The sequence below is a fragment of the Dipteris shenzhenensis genome, chromosome 26 (assembly GCF_047967505.1).
Source record: "Dipteris shenzhenensis isolate YYH24624 ecotype China chromosome 26, Dip_SZ_1.0, whole genome shotgun sequence".
NCBI classification, from domain to species: Eukaryota; Viridiplantae; Streptophyta; class Polypodiopsida; order Gleicheniales; family Dipteridaceae; genus Dipteris; species Dipteris shenzhenensis.
The window spans coordinates 21,653,617-21,676,902 of NC_141621.1; the positions used below are offsets into that span (position 1 = coordinate 21,653,617).

General features: G+C 47.5%; 1 protein-coding gene across 1 annotated transcript in view; it reads left to right on the plus strand.

Annotated features, from left to right (window-relative positions):
* The window catches only part of LOC147884809 (uncharacterized), a 98,788-nt gene extending 80,224 nt beyond the window's left edge, over positions 1 to 18,564 (plus strand). The window contains exon 5 of the mRNA XM_087397217.1: positions 17,252 to 18,564. Within this exon, the coding sequence (XP_087253343.1) occupies positions 17,252 to 18,564 (1,313 nt within the window). The remainder of the gene's footprint in view (positions 1 to 17,251) is intronic.
* The last annotated feature ends 4,722 nt before the right edge of the window (positions 18,565 to 23,286 follow it).

Below are 23,286 nucleotides of genomic sequence, written 5' to 3' on the forward strand. Positions count from 1 at the left end.
ATCCACCTTTGGCCATACAAGAACCCCGACGTTCATATTTTCTCTCCTTCAAAGGCATTTCATCTGTGGCAGATGTACTTCAAGATGATGGCACAATTCTATCCTTTTCTTTGGCTGCTCGCAAATATGGCTTGGGATCTCATTATCGTCCTTTATGGCATAAAATTTCAGCAATGCTCCAACCGTACTTGCCGGTACCTCATTTAGAAATTCAGCATCGGCTTGAGGATTGGATTTTACGCTCTCCTTCCTCATATGTCCGTCCTTTGAAGCTTTCACATATCACAGTGTCATCATTGTATAGAGTGTTATTACCTCCACCTTGGATTTCCAACAGAGCAAATACTGTTTGGCATATGGATCGTCCAATGAAGTGGTGGAGTAAAAGGCTGCGTCTCCTTTGGCATTACAAAGTCCCTCTTCGACAACAGCTTTTCCTATGGCGAGTTCTCCTTGGCATTTTTCCATCTGGACAGTTACTCGCACACAGACATATTGCTTCAGCAGTTTGTCACAGATGCTCGCACTCTACTGAATCAGTGATCCACATCTTTTGGTCCTGTCCAAATACTTCTGATCTCATTGCTCTCATCAGACAGAGGCTTCGACAGCGATTTCCTACTGTTACTTTTGGCAGATTTTTCTGGTTGTTTGGATTTCATCCCCAGAGACAGGGTTTTGATTTATTTTTCGTATGGGTGCGATATTGGACCACATGGACTTTATGGCTGGATAGAAATCATAGAGTCTTTGGTGATCCACTATTTTCATCCTTCCTTTTTTTCAAACGATCTCTGCAACAATCATTCTATGATTGTTTTCAGACTCGTTTGATTGATCAGGATGTGTATACAGCCTATACTGAGATCTTTTCTTGAGTAGTAGCTACTTCGCTTTTGAAGCAGCTATGAATGTAATTATTCTATAGAAATAAAGATTTCTTCTCACAAAAAAAAGTGTGTGTGTGTGTGTGTGTGTGTGTAGTATCTCAATACTCTTTCGATTGGCTGGTGAGCTACTAAGCCACCGTCGCGCCCCCAACTTCAAATAGAAGCTATAGTGACATTGCAATGTGCATGTGCATAGTTCATTGATGAGCACCAAAGACACAAGGTTGGCACCTTTTCCCTGGCTGGCCACTCCTCCCTCACTCGCTCATGCTTTTCTGCCTCCCTTCTGCTTGCACTTGCCTCACTCTGCTAGCTGAGATGAGCTCCATGGCTCACCCAAGGGGTCATCCTAAGGCTTAGAGCATGCCTAGCCCGCTGCCACAGCTTGAATAGCACCATCACAGCTCAAACAACCCGAGTTGCTCCCATGCGACAACACTTGAAGTCATTTGCTTAGGTAGTGGCTTCCCCCTCATTGCCGCACACTAGAACAAACACCCAACAGCAGATTGGGCACCTCAAACAGCCAAAACCAGCAGTTCCAAAAACTCATGGCAAAGCTACAAAAGCATCTACCCACTCTAGAGAATTAAGTCATCAAGCTCAGCTCTCATTCAATCAGCGAAACCAAGCTAGAGAAATAGATAGATTGAGCTATCAAAGAGGACAATGAAATGGAAGCTAATGCATTGAAAATCAGAGTAGGGGGACTTCCTGAGGATTGGCATCGATTGACTTTTGTTGGAAGCTTTGAATTGATAAAGACAGCAACTCAAAGCATTGAGTCGCCAAAGGGAAACTTTATTAAAATCCATTTAGATGGTATACATGCAGTATTAAGTCTTGCAACAAGAGCTAGTAGTTCTCAGACAATCCTTACAGATTGAAAGGTATGAAACTGTGGTAGGGATCCCAACTTAGGAAAAAGGCCATTGAGTTAGCAAAGATAAGGTCGGCTAGAAAGGAGGGTTAGTGGGCCATCCATCATGAAGGTAAGGCTCTCATTAGTGATTTCAAATCAAAAGCTAAAGACTCTTAGCCTATAACTCATGTTAGTAAGTAGGTTTTAGGGTTGGATTCCTGCTTTAGAGGCTCCGCTCTTCAATCTTTCTATCATATCCAGTCTTTTTCAGCCTCATAGACCTTTTGATCTCCCATAGACTTTAATGGACTCCCTCTCTCTCTCTCTCTCTCTCTCTCTCTCTCTCTCTCTCACACACACACACACACACTTTTTTTTTTGTAAAATCCAGTGTATTTATATTCTCATAAATTTACAAGATGGGAAGTCTCCCACACACTGACATTAGACTCCAAAGAGAGCCCAATGGAAGAACTCAAAAACAGGTAGAGAACACTTCAAGGCTAGTAGCATCCAAGTCCCTTGCAGTAAAACTGTCATATAAGGATTGCTTGAGGGACATTCTGAAGAAAATGTATGCCTGAGGAAACTATTGACCCATCCTAGAATGCAGTCTCTGTGTCCAAATGGTCCAGAGTACCCAAAAGCGAGTCCAGTGAAAGAAGAGGAGGAATGGAGACATCTGAGATGAGAGGCATCCAAACATCCAGAAGAGTTTCCCAAATCTGATAGAGGGAAACCGAAGCCGCAGCAAATGAGAAACATGAGTGATCAATATGCGAGAGTGTGGGCAAGACCATAATAGGTGAGGAACTGTCTCGCAGTGATGAGAGCAACGGGGGCAAGAAGGGGAAGCAATGCGGCGTGCTGCCAATTTTGCCCCAATGGAAAAAGCTCCCACTATACATCTCCAAAAGAAAAGCCTCTGTTTCAATGGCAATTTGGCTTTCCAGATTTTCATGAGTCGTGATTGCCACCAAGATAAAGGCCTATCCAAATTCCAAAGAGTGTTGGCATGCTTGTCAATCCATGGCGGTGGAAGAAGAAATCTGTAGACCTTCGAGGAGGTCAGAGTGTGCATTGAAAGCGTGTGGGTAGCAGGAGGTAAGGAAGTCAAATTCCAGTGCAGTAATCTGTCCTGTACAGACAGTGGAGGAACCGGAACAAATGGCTACAACATAGTTGAAAGTATTCTCCAAATGGACCTATGATGCAGACCCAAGGAGAATGTCCTGCAAGCTTGTGGAAATGAAAGCATACAACCTTGTTGATCCACAACATTGCCAACAAATCTTATGCCTAATTTCATGAGATTGTATGCTTTAATAGGTGCCTGTAAAGCGAGAGGCGATTCAAATACCTTGCTCCAATGGATGCTTTCCAAGCGAAAAGAATTACCATGATGAGAGGAAGCACCTATCCATTTTGCATATGAGAGAATTCTCTTCCAATCATGAATCAAAGGAGTAGAAACAGGACAACCAAGAATTTTCCCCTGAAATGTGGTCATAACTGCTTCCCAGTGATCTGTAATCCAATGCCCATATGCATGGGACGCCATGTTTCCACACATAGCTACTAACATAATAGCCCATGGCTGTTTTTGCTGAAAAAAATTAGCAATCATAGTGCTCTTTCTTGCCAACATATGAACCTGGAGATTGAGAATATTCAGCCCCCCATGAGTCTTGGGTGAACAAATAGACTGCATAGGTAGTAGTCGCAAAGCCTTTTTATGAGATTTTCTTTTCCAAAATATAGCCCGGGACATATAGGAAGCCAAATGCTTGAAAGACCAGGGAAGAAGAGGCAAATAAAATTGCACATATGCCATAATGATGGACTGTACTATCCGAAGTTAAACATGTAGAGGCCAAGTGGACAAATGCCAGTATTCCAGCTTCTTGTTGATCACCCATTTGAGCTGTTGTTGCGGGGTAATATTCCAGCCAATGGGGTAGCCTAGATGCCTCACAATAGTATGGGAAGAGATAATGTGGCCTGGCTAGAGAAGTGCATGCCAATCAGCTTCTTTCAAAGCTAGAAGTTTTGATTTCTGAAAATTGATATGCAGTCCAGCAGCTATGCCAAAGTCATTCAGTGTATGCATCAAGTGAGAAAGGTCACTTTGAGAATTCCTGGGCATAAAGTATGAATCTTCAGCATATGCCTGTGCAAGAAATGGCTGTGCCCTTGGAATTTGCAAGCCATGAAGCTGTCCTATATCTGCAAGGTAGTCCATATGCAACAGTAACAGATGGGTAGCAATGGCATACAGTAAGGAACTAAGAGGGCAACCCTGTCTCACTGAGTGGGTCATAGTCCAAGTTCTTGACAACCCACCACCAAGCAAGCACTGCGCTGTGGCCTGAGAGTAGAGCTAGTAGATGATATGGACGAGCCGAGGGCCAAATCCCAATTTATGCATAGTCTGAGAGATAAAATCCCAATGGACAGTATCAAATGCTTTTGCAATGTCTACTTGCAGAGAATGAGAACATCTTGTTTAGAATATTTGGCATACTCAATGGCAAGCAAAGCATTGGAGATATTGTCAGTGATCTGCCTTCTGGGAACAAACCCATACTGCCTAGGATGCTAGGATGAAGTCCTGCTTGCAAATAGAAGCGAACCCTGAGGACAATCATTTTAGCAATGAGTTTGTAAATGACAGGCATGAGAGATATAGGCCGCCAATCAGCCATCGTCTCACACAACCTTTTTTTGGGAATCAATTTGACTAGGCCATGTTTCCAGGATGGAGGAAGAGATTGTTCTGCCCAAGCATGATTGATCTTTAGAAGAAGAGTGTTCTTGAGATCACCCCAAAATGCACGGAAAAATTCGACAGTCAATCCATCCCAACCAGGAGAGCTGCTTTTGCATAGATGACTCAAAGCATCATCCAATTCACTAAGCATAAAAGGCTGCTCCAATGCATGAGCCTGTTCCCGAGACAGTATGGGCTGGACATGCATAAGAAATTGAGACCTAGCTGCATTCACTTGCATCAAATGATCAGGCTGAAGAGAAAGGAGATGCTGGAAATGACTGGAACATTGCGATTCCAATTCTAATTTGGAAGTGGTCGAGGTGCCATCATCTTTCTTGATCCTGCAAATATCCTCCTTTCGCCTATCCGCAACCTCCACCCCTCCCCTCCGCCCTCGACCCCCTTCCCCCTCCCCCCCCCCCCGCCCGCCGGCCACCTCGCTCCCCTCGCCTCACCTCCGCTCCAACCCGCCCCCTCGCTCCAACCCGCCCCTTGCCTCCGCTCCACCCCGTCCCCTCGCTCCTACCCGCCCCCTCGCCGCCACTCCAGCCCGCCCCTCCCCCCGCTCCAACCCGCCCTCGCCGCCGCTCCAACCCGCCCCCTCCGCTCCAACCCGCCTCGCCCTCGCCTCGCCTCCGCTCCAACCCACCCCCTGGCCTCCGCTCCAACCCACCCCCTTCGCTCCAGCCCGCCTCGCCCTCGCCTCGCCTCCGCTCCAACCCGCCCCTCGCTGCTCCCTCGCCATCCACCCCGCTCCAACCCGCCCCCTCGCTGCTCTTTCACCCCCTCGCCTCACCCGCCCCCGCCTCATTCCGCTCTCCCCGCCCCCCGCTTCACCCCTCCACCCCCGCCATTCCAACCTCGCCCCCCCCGCCCTCCCGCGCCCTTCCGTACTCCCCGCACCCCGCAGCCTTCACCCCGCCCTCCGCTTCGACCCCCCGTCCCCTCACTTCGTCTCACCCGCCTCACCCCCAGGCTCCACCTCCCGCTTCATCCCCTTCTTGGGTGGCAGCCTGTTTTTCCTCATCGGAAGCTTGCAGTTAGTCTTGGCGGTATGGCGGCCCCCTGCCCGGATCCGGAGGCCCAGTCGGACCCTCCCTCTCCAGATGCCTACCGCGTTATCCTGACAGAGCAACAATCATCTCGTGTTCAGGAGGTAGCCATTGACTTTGCTCGTACCTCTGTTTACGGTAGAGTCATTGGACACTCCCCCTCCAGGTCTACCATCAGGGACTGGCTCCAGTCCACTCTCCTGCTAGAGGATGGCCATATTGAGGAGGTGGCCCTTATGGGAAGGGGCATCTTCTGGCTCAAACTCTCCAGTGAGAAAGCTGCGAGCAACCTGGTTGCCGGTTCCCCCACATCGGTGGATGGGAAGATCATCATGATAGTCCCGTGGTACCGTGGTTTCAGCGCAGCGGACTTCGATGTTCGGTTCCGTATACCTCGCCACCCAGTGACACTAGTTTTTCCAGGGCTTCCTACTGAGCTGCGGCCGATTGTCAGGGACTTGGGCTCCCATTTTGGCTGGGTCATGCACGACACCTTTGCCGACGCGGTGACCACGGCAGGAGCTCCCCGAGTCCGTGTGGCTGTGGCGGATCCTGCGACTCTCCCTGCAGTGATCGAGATTGTGACAGGTGCCGGCAGCATCACCCAGAGCATGATAGTCACCGGACTGCCAGGTCAGTGCCTGCGGTGCCACGGCTTTGGGCACTTGGCGGCTGCTTGTCCACGCTTCGCCAGCTCGTCTCGACCCTCCCCGCCCCCGCCCCCGCCCCCTCCGCCCCCCCCCCCGGACAGCCACGTCAGTCGGAGCCGAGGCAGTCGGAGCCTGGGCCAGAGGTAGTGGGCGGTTGGACCGAGGTTCGAAGGAAAAGAGGAAAGAACAAGAAGATTTCGGATAAAGGCAAGGAGGCAGAGGTTACCCTTCCTGCAGCAGCACTCCAGAGACCTGACAGGCAGATGCCCCAGGGACCTGGGAGAGCTTCTTCTTCGACGGCAGCCCGCCCCCCTCAGCCTCAGATCCTCCTCTCTCCCACCCCCCGCCTTCTCCCCAGTTTCCCCCCCCTTCGCCCGACCCGCAGTTTCAGCCCCCGCCTCCTCTTCCTCAGTCTCCTCCCCCTCCCCCTCCCCCTCAGCCCCAGTTCCAGATGCATCCCCATCCCCCTCCCCCCCCTGTCCCCCTCGCCTCTCCTACAGAGTTAGCTGCACCGTCGGCTTTCCAGCCGAGTGCAGCCCCCGCTCCACCTCCTCCACCTTCTCCGCCAGTCGCCTCCGTGGAGCCCGAGTCGCCTATCCCGCAGCCTCCTCCCCCTCCCCCCCGATGGCAGGACACCCGGAGTCTATACCACCAGTGGAGCAGGCTTCCCTTCCCGCTAGCCCCTCAGTGGCAGACTCAGCTGGGTCTCAGCTCCAGGAGAGAGAGCTTCCTCGAGACTTTTACAGATCTGGCCCCTGGGACTACCTGGATGTGGCCGACCTTGGGACCTTCCCGGCTTGTCTCGACATTAGTATCTTCCTGCTCCGCAAAGGGGCGGACGGGAAGATTGCTGCCTTGGCTCCCAGGGATGGCCCTAGCTTCGCCTTCACGTTCCTCAGCGATGGCACCGAGACCTAGACAGACGACTCGGTATGGGAGGCTCTCAGAGAGCAGACACACGCCCAGATTTGCTCCTGGATAGGCCCGTCCGGTGGGCAGCTCCTCGAGACTCAGTGGTCCGAGGGCGATGTGCGCTTGCGGTGGCGTTGCGCTGCCAAACGCTTCCGACTGATTGTGATCCTCAGACCTCCCCTGTCATGGCCTCTTCCCCAGGATGTCAGAGCTTGGTCCCAACAGAAACTCCGAACCTTTTACGGGATGACCACTTCAGAGATCTCGAGCTGGCTCGAGAAAGCATTTGCTCATGGCACCAGAGGCCTCTCGCCATTGCTGAAGGTGTTGACAAACGGGCAGGACGACCCCGTCTCCCCCTCCAAACCTTCTCATAAGCAGCAGCGCCTCCATTCCGATATATCTGATTCTTCTTCGACTTCGACCGCGAGCAGACAGCTGTTCGCAGCCCCCCATCCCTCTCCATGAGCCTACACCTCGTATCCTGGAATGTGAACGGGTTTCACTCTTCGGGTACCCGTGGTCCCAGGAAGCTCATTTTGCGACAGGAACTTCAGCCTGCAGTGATTGGTCGATTGGATGTACTGCTGCTCCAGGAGCACAAGCTTTCTGCGGCTCATTCCTGTAGCTGCGGGAAGGTTCTCCCTGGACGCTCCTACACTTACTGGGAGCCTTCGATCGGTGCACAGGGGACGAGCGGGGGTGTCTGTACCTCCGTGTGCGAGCAGTTAGCCCAGGTAGTTTTCGGTCACGGCACGTTGATCCCAGGCCGAGCCCTTTGGGTAGGCCTGAATTTGGAGGGATCCAAGATAGGAATCCTCAACATTTATGCTCCCACAGACCTCCGATGCAGAGCCACCTTCTGGAGGACACTTACAGGGATTCTTCCAGACATGGATTCCTGGATTGTTGGAGGAGACTTCAACAACCTGGAGACCTTGGAGGACCAGCAGGGTAGAGATCCGGAGTTCACAGGTATGGCTCAGGCAGAGCAGTCAGCTTGGGACTCTTTCATCTTCGCGACAGGAGGGAGGGACAGTTGGAGAGACCCGTCCTTCCGGCGTTGGCACGGGAGCCTGGACTTCTCTTGGGGCTTCCGCAGGGAAGGTGGCAGACTCCTGGAGAGGCTTGATAGGTTTTATGTCAGTGATTGGGCCATCAGCAGAGGCGGCCAGGCGGGTATAGTTCCAGGGACGACACTCTCCGACCATGCGCCTGTGCTCCTATCATTAGATTCGGCAGCCCAGACTCTCCCCCCCCGATCATGCAGGATTCCCGACTCCATCTTCTCGAGGGTGGACGTGCGCAGCAGCATTTGCAGTCTTTGGGACAGAGACTGGGGGGAGGGAGTGGATCTGGTAGACTCGGTCGCGCAGGCTCTACAGGAGTCCAGTCAGATCTGCCAGCTCGCAGCCCTACAGGTTCGACAGGATTGGTGGGACAGAGAGAGAGCTCTTCGGAGGGACCTCGCCTCCATTCAGCGACTTTAGCAGTCTTCCCCGGGCTCGGAGGAGCTTCGGATCCAGGCCCTTCGAGCCAGAGCCCTCTTGGAGGAGACCCTCCAGTGTCGCTCCGAGTTCTCCTATCACGCCTCTCTCTCCTTCTGGGCTCGGAAGGGTGACCGGATGTGCAGGGAGTTCTTCAGGACGCACGGCCAGAGAGCTGCAGGTGATCAGCTTCGGAGTCTCAGGACAGCGGATGGTCACATCGTTACGGATCCGGGGGAGGTCCTGGGGTTGGCCACTGACTTCTACAGGACCCTCTTCCAGCAGGAGCCGCTTGCCCCTCGTGCTAGTCGTGCCCGTGAGGAGGTGTGGAGGCACATTCCATCCCTGGTCCAGCCTAGCATGTAGGCGACGTTGTTGGCGCCGTTCACCTCGGATGAGATGTTGGAGGCCTTGATGGCTATTGACGGACAGAAATGCCCAGGTGAGGATGGGCTATCCCGAGCATTTTTCACCTCCTTCTGGGACCAGATCCACCAGCCCCTCCTTGCAGCTCTGCAGGGGATTTTCAGCAGCGGTCAGATGCCAGAGTGCCTTTCCTCAGGACTGATTTGCCTCATCCCGAAGGGAGGAGATAGACAGGAGATCCGCCAGTGGCGTCCGATCACTCTCCTTACCACTGCCTACAAAATCCTCGCCAAGATGATCAGTGCCAGAGTTCGGCCTCTACTTCCAGACCTCGTCCATGACACTCAAACAGGCTTTGTCCAGGATCGCAGTATCCTGGATAATGTCTTCACCTTTTCAGAGGCGGCGGAGTGGGCTCAGTACAGCGGATCACACCTTGCCATTTTACTTCTCGACTTCGAGAAGGCCTACGATCGCATGGACTGGTCCTTTTTGGAGGGGACTTTGGAGCGGCTAGGTTTCCCGGCAGGTTGGATTCAGGGTATCTCAGCTTTGTACAGGACAGCGTCTAGCAGAGTCATCATTGGAGGCAGGATGGGTGAGCGCTTTAGCTTGGAGAGATCAGTACGTCAGGGCTGTCCCCTGGCTCCTTACCTGTTTCTCTTCTTCGTCGAGGCCATGACTTACTACCTTCGGGCGAGGTCCACAGGGCTCAGGGGTGTTCGCCTTCCACTCCGGGAGGACACGGAGCTTCTGGACTCGGAGTACGCAGATGATACAGCCCTTTATGTCCAGGACGATGAGAGGATGCTAGAGAGGGTGCGGATGGCCCTGGAGGTTTTCTGCTCGGCCGCTGGTGCGAAAATCAACTGGAACAAATCAGTTGGTTTTCTCACAGACCCAGGGGCGTGTTCTCAATGGGGGCGATTTCTGGGCTTCAGATGGATTCCACGTGGACAGACAGCTAGATACCTTGGCTTCCAGGTTGACCTAGACATCACGCCAGCTCAGCAGTTTCTCCCGGTGCTAGATTCCATTCGACGGAAGCTGGCTTTCTGGAGCACTGCTAAGCTTTCCCTTGCAGGTCGTGCCTTGGTAGTTAACCAGGTCCTTCTAGCCACGGCTTGGTATGTGGCTTCCTGCTGGTGCTTCTCGAGATCCAGCGTGGCACAGCTCAGGAGGTTGGTTCGGAACTTCCTTTGGTCTGGGGAGGATGGGCATAGAGATACCAGAGCCAGGGTTGCTTGGCAGACAGTCATTCTTCCGCAGGATGAGGGTGGTCTGGGGGTCATTGATCCAGAGCTTCAGAGTCAGGCCTTGTTAGGCAAGCTTATCATTCGCGGTTTGACCCCAGGGGGACAGACGTGGAAGATGTTACTTCAGCAGGGAGTCGGCTCTTGTGTCCCGCGCCGAGGTGGAGAGTGGCTACCGTCCCTCAGGTGGATCTTCACTTCCGCCCCGCTCACTCAGCCCTGCTCCCCACTCGTTCGTAGCCTCCTCATGGTTTGGAGGCGGCTCCGTCTCAGTCTCATTCAGTCCCCTCCCAGCTGTCAGGAGGAGATCGATCGACAGCCGCTTATCTGGAACGGTCAGGTCAGAGATGCCGAGGGTCTTCAGTTGGGGAAGAGATCACATATCAGGTGGGACGGCTGGATGAGGGGGCCAGCCCGATCCCTTCGTGTTTGGAGGGATACGTACAGACATCTGGAGATGACTGATCTTGCAGACGCAGCTGGAGGTGTACGAGGAGCCCAGGCGAGACGTACGGAGATCGACGGTGCGATTCCAGCTGCTTGGTTGGTTCCACCGGAGCATCAGATTCTCATGCCTGGTGATACCCGTTGGCTGGGACAGTTCACCCCCCGCGGCATTCCACTGGTGATCGCAGGACGGTTGGATGACTCTTCTATCTCCTTCTTCGCGGCCTCTGGGGATGGCAGACTCAGGAGAGAGGGTGCGCTCATCGATCCCCTACTCCCGTGGCAGAGGGTTCGGGTCGTAGGCCTCTTGGGGAAGGTCTGGCATACCGACCCTAGCATCGAGCAGGACCAGGTGCAGCTTTGGCGCCTTTGGCTCTGGGAGGGGCGGGCCTTGGCAGAGCTTGAGTGGGACCCAGGAGAGTGGTGGTGGCCAGAGATTGTGACAGGACAGGGGCCGACCTCCTTCTTCGCCTACAGTACGACTCTGGGCAGGCGAGTTCTCGGGAGGATGCAGTGCCGCCCCCCCACCCAGCGACCCAGCTGGTATGCACAGGGTATTTCCAGGTTCTTTTTGCAGGCATTCTGGAAGGCCTTGTGGGAGAGCTGGCGGCCGCGGAAGATCTCATACTTCCTGTGGCTTCTGGCCCACAAAGGTCTTCCAGTGGGGAGCTGGTTGAGGCAGATAGGCCAGGACGGTTGCTGCCAGATTTGCCATGCGGATGAGGAGACACCAAAACACTGCCTGTGGAGCTGCACGCGCGCCCAGGAAGTGTGGAGGTGGACTTTTGGGATTCTTACTCGCGCAGCACCAGAGCTAGGATTGATCACTTGGGGCGCGTTCTGTTGGTGCAGCACCACACCTGGTCTTCATCACCTATTCGAGGCATGCCAGCGGGACCCCACTTTCCTTATTACACAGGGGACGTTGGGACAGCTCGAGGGCATCCCACAGCACCTAGCAGAGGCTGATACAGGAGTCCAGGAGAGGCAGCCAGTCTGGGAGATTATTAGCACCATCACAGGGTGGCACATCTGGACCTCGCGCTGCTGCGCGCAGATCCTAGGTGGCACCTCCTTATCTACTGCCCAGATCATGGCGGAGATTTGGAGTGAGATTATTCATACTCTCAGAGGCCAGTGGGACCGGATTCAGGGAGACTCCCGGGCCGGTCAGGAGAAGCGGAGACGCTTCCTCCGGGCTTGGGACACACAGGGCCTCTTCTTCGCGCAGACTACGCAGGGCCTTCGGTGGCATTACTCACCACCCCGATGGCTGTTCATTCATACTCGTCTTATCCCTCCGTGAGAGGATGGTTTCTTTTGCTACCTGTTAGGGCTGCGTCCGATTTGTGAATGCAGCCGTCAGCTATAAGCTGACCTCTTGTATCTTGTTCTCGAAGTAATATAATTAGCACTGTTTTTTCGGCAAAAAAAAAAACATGGAGCAGGCGACGACCAAAAAAACGCATATCATTTGTCAGACGTGCTATTGATAATGTCAAGCATACTGGAAAATGATCAGATAGCAAGAGGGAGTGATCAACCCATAGTGTACATGTAAAATCAGCATACTGCTGAGCATGCAGCAAATACCATCTGTCAAGTCGAGCCCAGTAATGAGTAATGGCATTGTGATGATATGTATAACCCATATCTTTGTCCCTTGTTGAGAGCCATAGATCTTCTGCATGCAAGGATGAGAGCATATCTTCCCAATGTCGAAGCTCAGTGGGGATCATGTGAGAACGATGAGTGGTATTGTCTTGAGTGGCAGGCGAGTTGTTAAAGTCTCCACACAAAAAAGCATTGGACAGCCATGGATATTGTTTGAGGGAGGCCCACATTTGAGCTCTAGTCGCAGAGGTTTGTGAGGCATAAACAGATGCTATTTCATAGAGATCAGCGTGCCAGATGCACCTAATCACCATCCATCGACCGTGAGGGTCATTGTAAGCAACTGTGGGCTGCATATCATGTTTTACCAGCATGCAGACCCCCGAGAAGTGCATTGTACCAGCATAAAAAATATCATAACCAGCATAGTGGCCTTGCTGGCCAGCCAAGAAGTATTGGTTGTGTTCCTGTAAAGAGATCACATCGGGATGCATTCTATGTACACAATGCCAGAAAAGTCTCCACTTATTGACATTGCAAAGACCCTGAACATTGTATGTAATGCAAGTAATTGAAGTAGACATAGAAGATATGTACAGTCAAACCAAAAAGCAGAGTAAAGTATAAGCTGTCAGGCCTCAGCCATGACATCAACATCCACCTGGCCTCCTGGATCATTAGCTCTATGATCCTCATCATTGTCACATACAGGGATGCCCCTTTTCAACACATCAACCCATAGTTGAGAAGCAAGGCTGTCAACGGGGGTAGAGGTTTGACCAGGGGTAGAAGTTGAAGCATCCCAATGGCGAGATTGTAACGGACGTGGTTTGAGAGCGAATACCTTTTTGGGTTGCTGCCAGGCACCTTGGAGAGAGGCATGAGATTCTGAAATTTTGCCCTTTCCCTTATCCTTTTGCTTGGCTGAAACCTGAACCACATTTTATTTGGGAGGGACAGATTTGGATGCCACATCACCCAGTTTGGTAGGCATAGCCTTAGACCCCAGGGCATAAGTTGGGGGGGGATTTTTTTCTGGAGCAATAGCTGTAGGTGGGAGCTGATGCAGGACTGCAGGACACTGTGAGGCTAGGTGGCCAAACTTATGGCATGTAAAACAAGCACCTGCAAAAACTCCCCATTTCAAATCAAAATATTTTTCACTGAGGGGAACATCCTCCACTTCTACCGCAATGGAAGGAGGGGTTGGGTGATCTGTATCCCAAAGAATACAAAAGCAATTGCGATTACCCGAAGGACGGGGTGGGCATACAACTTGCCCCAAAGTGGCTGCCAAACTTGGTAACTCAGCCCTCATATAGTCCGGAAAATCCACTACCTCAACCCATATGGGGCAGTGATGTCGAATGAGGCTGTTGTAATCCTTGTTCGACCATGGCATGACATGCACCATTTGTCTACCATAGAATAAAGGTGACATCTCCAATATCTGCTGACGATATGAGGCATCCAAAAAATGCACTTCATAAAAACCCCTGGAAGCAAAGTATACTCCTTCAACAAAGCAGCCTCCCAACAGTGCCTGAACCCACTGGGCCACATCATTTGCTGAAGGTAACTTTCCTGGGAAAAAAATGATAACTGCTTGCTGAGAGAACTTTCGAAGAGGAGCAACCAAAGAAGGCAGCTTCAACTTATATTTGATGGCCGGGGGAGGTTTGGCCCACTCCTTCCGGCTGTGATGAAATTCATCTTTGAAGATCGAAGGACGAGCAGATGTGGCCGGGCTGCACAAGAAAGAAGCGAACGGTTTGTACGGCGTCCGTACAGTTGTACGAGCAGAGCGCAGGCCTGTACAGAAGCCTGACGCGGACCTGTACGGAGGCTTGGGGAGGCTGAGCAGCAACCCTCACGACCTCACCTCTCTCTCACACACACACACAGAGCAGCCCTTACACACACACCAGCACACACACACACACACACCTCTCTCTCTCTCACACACACACACACACTTTTTTTTTTTTTGTAAAATCCAGTGTATTTATAATCTCATAAATTTACAAGATGGGAAGTCTCCCACACACTAACATTAGACTCCAAAAGAGAGCCCAATGGAAGAACTCAAAAACAGGTAGAGAACACTTCAAGGCTAGTAGCATCCAAGTCCCTTGCAGCAAGACTGTCATGTAAGGATTGCTTGAGGGACATTCTGAAGAAAATTTATGCCTGAGGAAACTGTTGACCCATCCTAGAATGCAGTCTCTGTGTCCAAATGGTCCAGAGTACCCAAAAGCGAGTCCAGTGAAAGAAAAGGAGGAATGGAGACATCTGAGATGAGAGGCATCCAAACATTCAGAAGAGTTTCCCAAATCTGATAGAGGGGAACCGAAGCCGCAGCAAATGAGAAACATGAGTGATCAATATGCGAGAGTGTGGGCAAGGCCATAATAGGTGAGGAACTGTCTCGCAGTGATGAGAGCAACGGGGGTAGGAAGGAGAAGCAATGCGGCGTGCTGCCAATTTCACCCCAATGGAAAAGGCTCCCACTATACATCTCCAAAAGAAAAGCCGCTGTTTCAATGGCAATTTGGCTTTCCAGATTTTCATGAGTCGTGATTGCCACCAAGATAAAGGCCTATCCAAATTCCAAAGAGTGTTGGCATGCTTGTCAATCCATGGCGGTGGAAGAAGAAATCTGTAGACCTTCAAGGAGGTCAGATTGTGCATTGAGAGCGTATGGTAGCAGGAGGTAAGGAAGTCAAATTCCGGTCCATTAATCTGTCCTGTGCAAGCAGTGGAGGAACCGGAACAAATGGCTGCAGCATAGTTGAAAGTATTCTCCAAATGGACCTATGATGCAGACCCAAGGAGAATGTCTTGCAAGCTTGTGGAAATGAAAGCATACAACCTTGTTGATCCACAACATCACCAACAAATCTTATGCCCAATTTCATGAGATTGTATGCTTTAATTGGTGCCTGTAAAGCGAGAGGCAATTCAAACACCTTGCTCCAATGGATGCTTTCCAAGCGAAAAGAATTACCATGATGAGAGGAAGCACCTATCCATTTTGCATATGAGAGAATTCTCTTCCAATCATGAATAAAAGCAGTAGAAACAGGGCAACCAGGAATTTTCCCTTGAAAGGTAGTCATAACTGCTTCCCAGTGATCTGTAATCCAATGCCCATATGCATGGGAGGCCATGTTTCCACACATAGCTGCTAACATAATAGCCCATGGTTGTTTTTGCTGAAAAAAATCAGCAATCATAGTACTCTTTCTTGCCAACATATGAACCTGGAGATTGAGAATATTCAGCCCCCCATGAGTCTTGGGTGAACAAATAGACTGCATAGGTAGTAGTCGCAAAGCCTTTTTATGAGATTTGCTTTTCCAAAATATCTCCATAGCCTGGGACATATAGGAACACACACACACACACACACACACACACACACACACACACACACACATTTTTCCCCCTTTTTGGGGGTAAAAGAACCTGTCATTAAGAAATATGTACATTCATAGTTGTCTCTCTCTCTCTCTCACACACACACACTCTTTTTTTTCTTGGTGAAAGCAATATTTTATTCAGAGAAGATGTACATTCGTAGAATACTTTATTCAGAGAAGATGTACATTCATAGCTGCTCCAGAGTGACCTTTGAAGGAGCTACTACTCAAACTGAAAACAGTAATGGAAAACCTGTAACTGGGCCAAAGGAAGGTCTCCAAGAAAGTACGCGCGTGCGCGCGCACACACACACACACACAAATCAGTGCTATCTGATAGAGATAATCAAAAACACAAAAAGAGAGGGAAAATAGGCATACGTAGAGCATGGAAAAATAGTAATTACAGGAAAGATAAAAAGAGGGGGTGACAACAAATAGCGACTCACCCTCAAGATCAAAGTATGGAATGTAGGCGGTTGGTCACTACACAAGGTAATATTAGAAGAGGAGATATGAGAGACCAGTATATTCATAGTATTGGAAACATGGGAGCAGCAGACAATGAGAACCAAAAAATGCAAGGTTTCTAAAAAAAATCAATATGGAACACCAAAAAATACAAACAGACCCAACATAGCAGTCTAAGGGGGCCTATTGGCAAAATCAAAAGACCCTGGTCAGCTCTGCCACAGAACAGTCTGTAGGGTCCAGTCAGCCAGAAGCAAGGGGTGTCAAACTACCCACCTCCGCCCACAAAAGGGGCCATGGGCTTTCATGGTAAACACTGACCAATCCTCCAGAAGCTACTGAAACAAGGCACGTGGCAAGAACAAGACCCAATCAGGTCGAAGCACAGATTCGATCGTTTTAGTCCCACGTAGCCCTAATCATAGGCGTCAACAAATTTGTTATTGCATCAACCAATCCCAATAAGGAACCTTATGCACAGCCTTCCATGGGCATGTGCTCCATCTCTTGGAAGGGCATGCATCTGCCTGCATAGCAGCCATAGTTTCTGCCCATTTAATGGATCACATGCAGCCCTTTGTACTACCCACATCACAACCAGCTTGTTGCGCATGTGGAAGCCACCCTAGGCTTCAGATCTGCCCATGTCGCCGTCATATCCTCTGCTCACATGGTAGTCCATGTGCTGCCTAGATGACAGGTCAAACCCTAACCCTAGTGCAAGTGTCAAGTCCCTCTGTCCTCCTCATTTGCAGGCTTACATGTGGGGCATTGACTCATGCTCTGACATATCATAGTCTTCATGATGATTCAGCTTTTGGTGACCCCCCTTATCACTGCCAATAAAAAAGTACAGAAAGTCTGTTGATCTCTGAAGATGAGTCAAGTACCCTCAAACGCACACTAAATCCTTGTTTTGGATATCGTTTCTAAGAAGCAAGAGCATTCTTCATTGGAAACTCTTGATAAGTTGCATTTTTTCTCTCATAAACATAGGCTTTTTCACTTGTGCATAAGTTCTTTTCAATAATAAAATGCAATTGATTTTGCAGGAAGCAATGTGAAAACTAGTACAATAAACAAGGATGAATCCTCACATTGCCCTGCTGTTGGAATATGGCAAAAGGAAAAGACTCGGGAAGCAGTCGTAACTCAAACACAACATGGCTCCTTCTTAAATGAACACGTAACTGGCAGACATCAGCTACCATATTCTAAAGCAGAGTTTGTGTACCAACAATGCGAAGACATTAAAACAGTGGATTCTGTGGCTCTCTCCTCTGAAGTTTTAAAGGAAAGCATCGACAATATAAGAATGCAGGATTCTCAGACAACTTTGGCAGCATTTCCTAACAGGGATGATTGCAAATTTTCATTGAATACTGCAACCAGCTCTGGAAGTTTACCTGTGCAGAACCTTAATGTTTTCATAGAAGCAGCTAAACAGAGTTGTTATAAAATTGTTCCACAACAGAGTTCACTAATGTCGGAATCTAGTAAGCTTGAAGGTTGCAAAGTGATTGTTGCTTCTGTTTCCAGTGTAAAAGAGATTGGTCATTCCAACATTAAATCACCAATGGATCAACAGGATATTGGCATTTTTTGCACTGTATCAGAACAAGACGTAAGCAACACGAGTAGTCTTTCACATGTTGAAGGAGGAGAATTGTATGGCAATCTAAGTGCCTTAATGAACATGCATGTGACTCAAACAACCATGGGAACTGACAATCTTGAAGCTTCAGATACCTGTATAGACAGGGATGCTGAGATGAAAAAATCTCCATTACTGGATAAAATCTCTGGGACCACTATGCACCAGAGTCCTGTACAGAAACACTTTACTGTGATACGCCATACATCTGGTTGCAATCTAACTTCTGAGCCTTCTCGGAATAAATGCAGTGAAGAACAATGTAATGCAAAAGCTTCAGGTGGAGCTTCTGTTAGTGGAAAAAATATTCTGCATGCAGATACAAACACGCCTGTGGAAAGCTCTAGATATAGGGACGGGGCATGCTTTCTTTCTGAAAGATCATCCACAGGCCCTTCTCCAATATTAGATGAGATCAGGCAGGGTGCAAGAGGAAGAACTGAAGCGGTGTATCCTTGCTGCGGTGAGCATTTGGAAAGGGATAATGGAACTCAGCAACGATACATGCTTGATGTACAAGAAGCTGCTCTCAAGAGACAGCTTAGGACGTCAGTGATGCATTGGCAAAATGATGGTATGGACACCAGGGAAACGACTGATGGCTTAATTTTTAGCAGGTTGCAGGCACCAGGGAATTGCAGTAAAAGAGAGCAAGAAGGTTTTGCAATCAGTTTCAAGCCTCAATCTGTGTGTGATGAAGTAGAAAGATAGCCAAGGTGTGTTCAATAACTGAACGGAGTGTGTTATTTTAATAAAAACAGGGTCTCCCTTCCAGCCACGAAAACCTTGACATGGTCAAGTAATGCCAAAACATGTTAAGTGCTGAATCTAAGAAGAACAAAGTTGCCCCTTCAATAGGATTTTGTCCAAGCTAACATGTTTTGCATGTCCAAGCAACCCTTGGAGTTCCATCAATTGCAGTCAAAATCACACCCAGAAATTGCACGACAAACAAGGTGGCAAAACCATTACCCCCGTTAGGGAATAACTATAAAGTAGCTCAAACAAAATATAAAATTGCTCAATTCATTAGAGAAGAAAGAGACTAGTGAGATGAAGGAGAGGTAAAAAGGGAAATGGGAAAGAGGAGAGGTAAAAAGGGAAATGGGAAAGAGGAGAGGACTTGAAATTGGGGGGGGGGCAAGGGGGGGGGGGGGGGGCGTGGACCCCTTAATTACAACCTTATGTCATGGATGGGAAAGAGAGGGGAAATAGCTATTTCCCTTGGGTTTTGCAAATGCACCGGGGCAATAGAGGGGGAAAGAGAGGGGACCATGGGAAATAGCACCCTGTGGTCTAGGTCTCATGGTGCTATTTTCTCCACCCTTGAGAATCATTAATGTGACACTACTCTACCATTGATATGACACTTTGTTATAGCCCTCTCGCATGTTCCGTTAAGGGATAAACATCCAAAATAGCCATCCTTATTTCCCCCTCTTTCCCCTCCATGGCATAAGCCTCCTCCTATCATACTTTTAAATATCCTTGTCATCGCTTAAATGTCCCATGACATGTCATACTTGCGCTCCAAAGAATTGGGAGACATCAATTATAAGATTAGTGAGCATACATAGACATATTACTATTTTTAATTTGTAGTACATGACATAGTGTGACCAATTGCATTATGACAACTATTAAAGTACTTTAATAAATCCACAAGAATACAAAAGTCTATAGAAAGAGGAGCAATTCTAGAGTCCAAAACTCTTCTTTTGCTTTTGCATTACCTCCTCAAATACATTGGGGAGAGATCATAGATGCATGAAAATGATATAAGATGACTAGAAAATGGACTACATGATCGTTAAACATTTTGAGCTAGAAGATTAACCTCGCCACATGATAATTGTAGAGATTTGGATGCAATTTAAAATCAATGAATTGATTATGAAATATAAACAATGAGCCATTTTTTAACTTGCCCATGTCCATTGAAGCAAAAGTTGTGTCTCCACTATTTAAAGTGGCCCTTCTTGCAATTTCTCCATCTCATATAATTAAAAGAAAATAATGATATTTTTAAATGGTGTAATCTATGGAGAAAATATTATATCTACATAAATTCATACACTACATACATATTTGAGGTCATATAGGAAAAGAAAAGTAGTGCCAACCTTGTAGTTGTGTCATGGTTATAAATTTATAGGCTCCCCCGTTCATGGTAATGAGGATAACACTCAAAAGGTGAGGCTTTTTAGAATGGCGCATCAAGAAAATTCATCAAGGCTAACTATCATTGAAGAGTTAAATATGCAAGTATGGAGTTTAGCAGTGGGAAAACCTCATGAGGGGAATTGATAAAAATTAAATCGATAGGAATATGAATTGTCTCCCACATGATTGTTTCTTATATTTTAATTAGAGTTTTGTTCCTTTTCACACCTATCCAAATCCATTTTATCAATAACTTAGTCAAAGGATCACTTGTGGTCAATGTAAGTACCGTCATCTACACAAGAAATTGTAAGTATGAGGTGTAACAAGTCGTTGCATGTGATGTACTTGACCTAAGAATACTTGTATCTATTATGATGTGACCATAGTACAATCTAATACCATAATTATATAGTAGTCTCATTGTAGTCAAGTATGGTGTTCTAGGGGCACCCTACCTAATTCTACCATGTTTAAGAAAAACTAACAAAGCTTAAGTTGGTAGCACTCTACCATGTGGCTTTATGTATGTGTTCCATAGACAAAAAATAGAATCTTTAAATAAACTTCTCATGTGGGTTCTATAGAGTTAATATATGCTCATTTTAAGCATGAATATCCTGGAATCTAGATCCCACATGTTGTTGAGAAATGAGGTTCAACTCCCCACATGTATGAGGAGAGCATGAGGGAGTGACACTTTTAGTTATTTAGGGTGGGATGAATCATGATGAGGGACAATCAAGCTATCACATGGGCAAGCAATGTGGGTATTGTATTTGCTTTGTTTGTCTTGGTTTGGAATCTTGGACCTTTAGGCCTTTGCTTACAAGTTGTTTATCTGTTTCTAAGAAATCAATATAAACCATCTTTTCAAATTGATATACATAGCATGCTCTAAGTTTGTGAACCCAATGATAAAGATAGCTTGTGTTTGGAGAGTCTATCATCAAATTGGGTTCAAGGGTAAGTACTAGCATATATGTGATGGTAGAGAGTGAGACCTCAAAAATTAGTGCAGTGCTTCACTAAAGATGGCACTATCTCTGCGGCAGCCTACTAATTGGGCATGTTGCTATGGTGCTTTTATCCCATGTAGCTTGTATAACCATTCCATTTTGGAATAGTTTTCAATCTTGGACTACTCATTTTTACATCTACTAAATTTCCTTAAAAAAATTTGCATCTAATGCATGTTTATGAATGTGTGATACCATGAAGAGATCCATGGTATCACATCAATCATTGGATTTTCGCTAAAGCATAGAGGTGCCATCAGGTAATCCTCTTTGAATACATTTTTGAAACTCCAGCCGGCTATGGATCCAACCTCTTCACTAGGGCTTTTGCAATCTAATCTTTCTTTATGTTCTTGTGAGTGCCCTTGATATTCCATCCTCCTATTGCTTCCTTATGTGGGTGTTCTTGCCAAAACTCCCTTACCACATTTGGCATCGACATCTTTATGGGTTGATCTGTTTCTCCTGTGGGACCTTGCATCATTATTCGAATGAAGTAGTCCTCATCATTAAAATGTTCTATAAATTGCTTCTCTTACTTTAGCAAAACAACCAGTTTTAGAGCAAATATTTATGATGGCAAGCACGAAGATGATGTTAATGGTGGTGACCTTTGAAGAAGAGGTACTAGACCACCAACCATTTTGAGGGGAGGACTTCCCATGAGGTAGACATAATTGATGAAGACATCTTGTCTAATATTTAGGCATCTTGCATCTACTAAGAGGCATAAAACATTCTTGTCACCCACGATAAAGGATGGCATGTGTATTGGAGTGTTTTTTCTTATATTGGCTTGCTCCAGTTTATGGGTAGCAAAGAGGTGAGGATCTTCATCTATGATTGTTTCCATTGACCAAACTTTGCCTTGCAAGTGATCATCATCACCTATAAGGATAATTACAATTTCCTAGTATAGAGTCATTATTGCTTGCTTTTGTATTTCATACATTGGTTCCTCCATGTGTTCTATATTTTGGATTAAGAACTTGAACTCCAACTTAGAGATTTTGTCCTTATGACTTTGCCATTCCTTGTTCTTATACTTTATATTTCTCATGTTTAGAGTGCTTGTGATTTTCTTGAATCCTTGCAACCTCCTTTAGGATCCCTCCTAACTAGGCTTTTGTTGCATAGAATTATTTTTGCACTAGGGTTATTATGGATTGAGAAATGTGAACAAGCATTTTGAAATCTTGAAGTGGAGACTGGCTACAACACCAATATGGATAGCACTCATTTGGAGCTAGAATTCCACTGTACACAAAGATGGATCAAAATATGACATTACGACTTGCACAATGAGCAAGACAACTAGATGGCTTCTATCGCTACAAGAATTTGCACTTATAATTGTGGTATGAAAAGGGGCACAACATGACATTAAAGATCATGTCTCAAGTGAGGATTGGTGAAGACACTTGTAGTGTAGATGATGACTTACGAGATGATGGTCTCTTCCACGCTATTGTATATCAAGTTATTGTTGAATAGTTATATTATATAAAATAGGTAGAGATGAGATAGTATTAAAAGGTATCATGCAATGAGACATCTCAGGAATATTACAGGAATCTCATGAGGGTATAGTATGTGGGCATTTTGAAAGAGTCTATGGCTAGAGAATTCCTCCTAGCAAGCTATTGCAATATCTTTTTCTTTTTGCTATCATGGCCTCTCAATTATGTCTCAAGGTTACTCTACAACTAGTATAGACTTTCCCTAGGGGATTTTTATCATCTAGAAACTCTAGAAAGGCTATCCTCATATTTAGGTAAAATGAACTCTAAGAAGGCCACTACTTCAAGATTGTACTCTGGACTTGACCATGGTTACGTACATCCATAAGGTTACATTTAAGTTTTTTGCCCAATTAAATTGCTTTGGTTGCACCTTATTTGTGAGTACATTGCAAAGAATTTTGTGGTAGGAATTTGCTATTTCCCTATCAATAATATGAATTCCTACACCTACGCATTACAATGAAGCTAGTCAAAATTTCCCTCATAACATCATCGATGAAATGTGTATATTTTTCACATATGTTCTCCTAGGGCATCCAAATATTGTGATCACATATTCATAGAGAAACTTGGCTTTGCTTTTACTACTATGCAAGCCATGGACACTTTTGTCTCAAGCATTCTACTTCATTGCATCCTCAAATGGAGGGTCAAATTGAAGTTGCGAATCGTACCCTAGTTCAAATGATATGAATATATTGCCAACATAAGTTGAAGCTTTGGGGGTC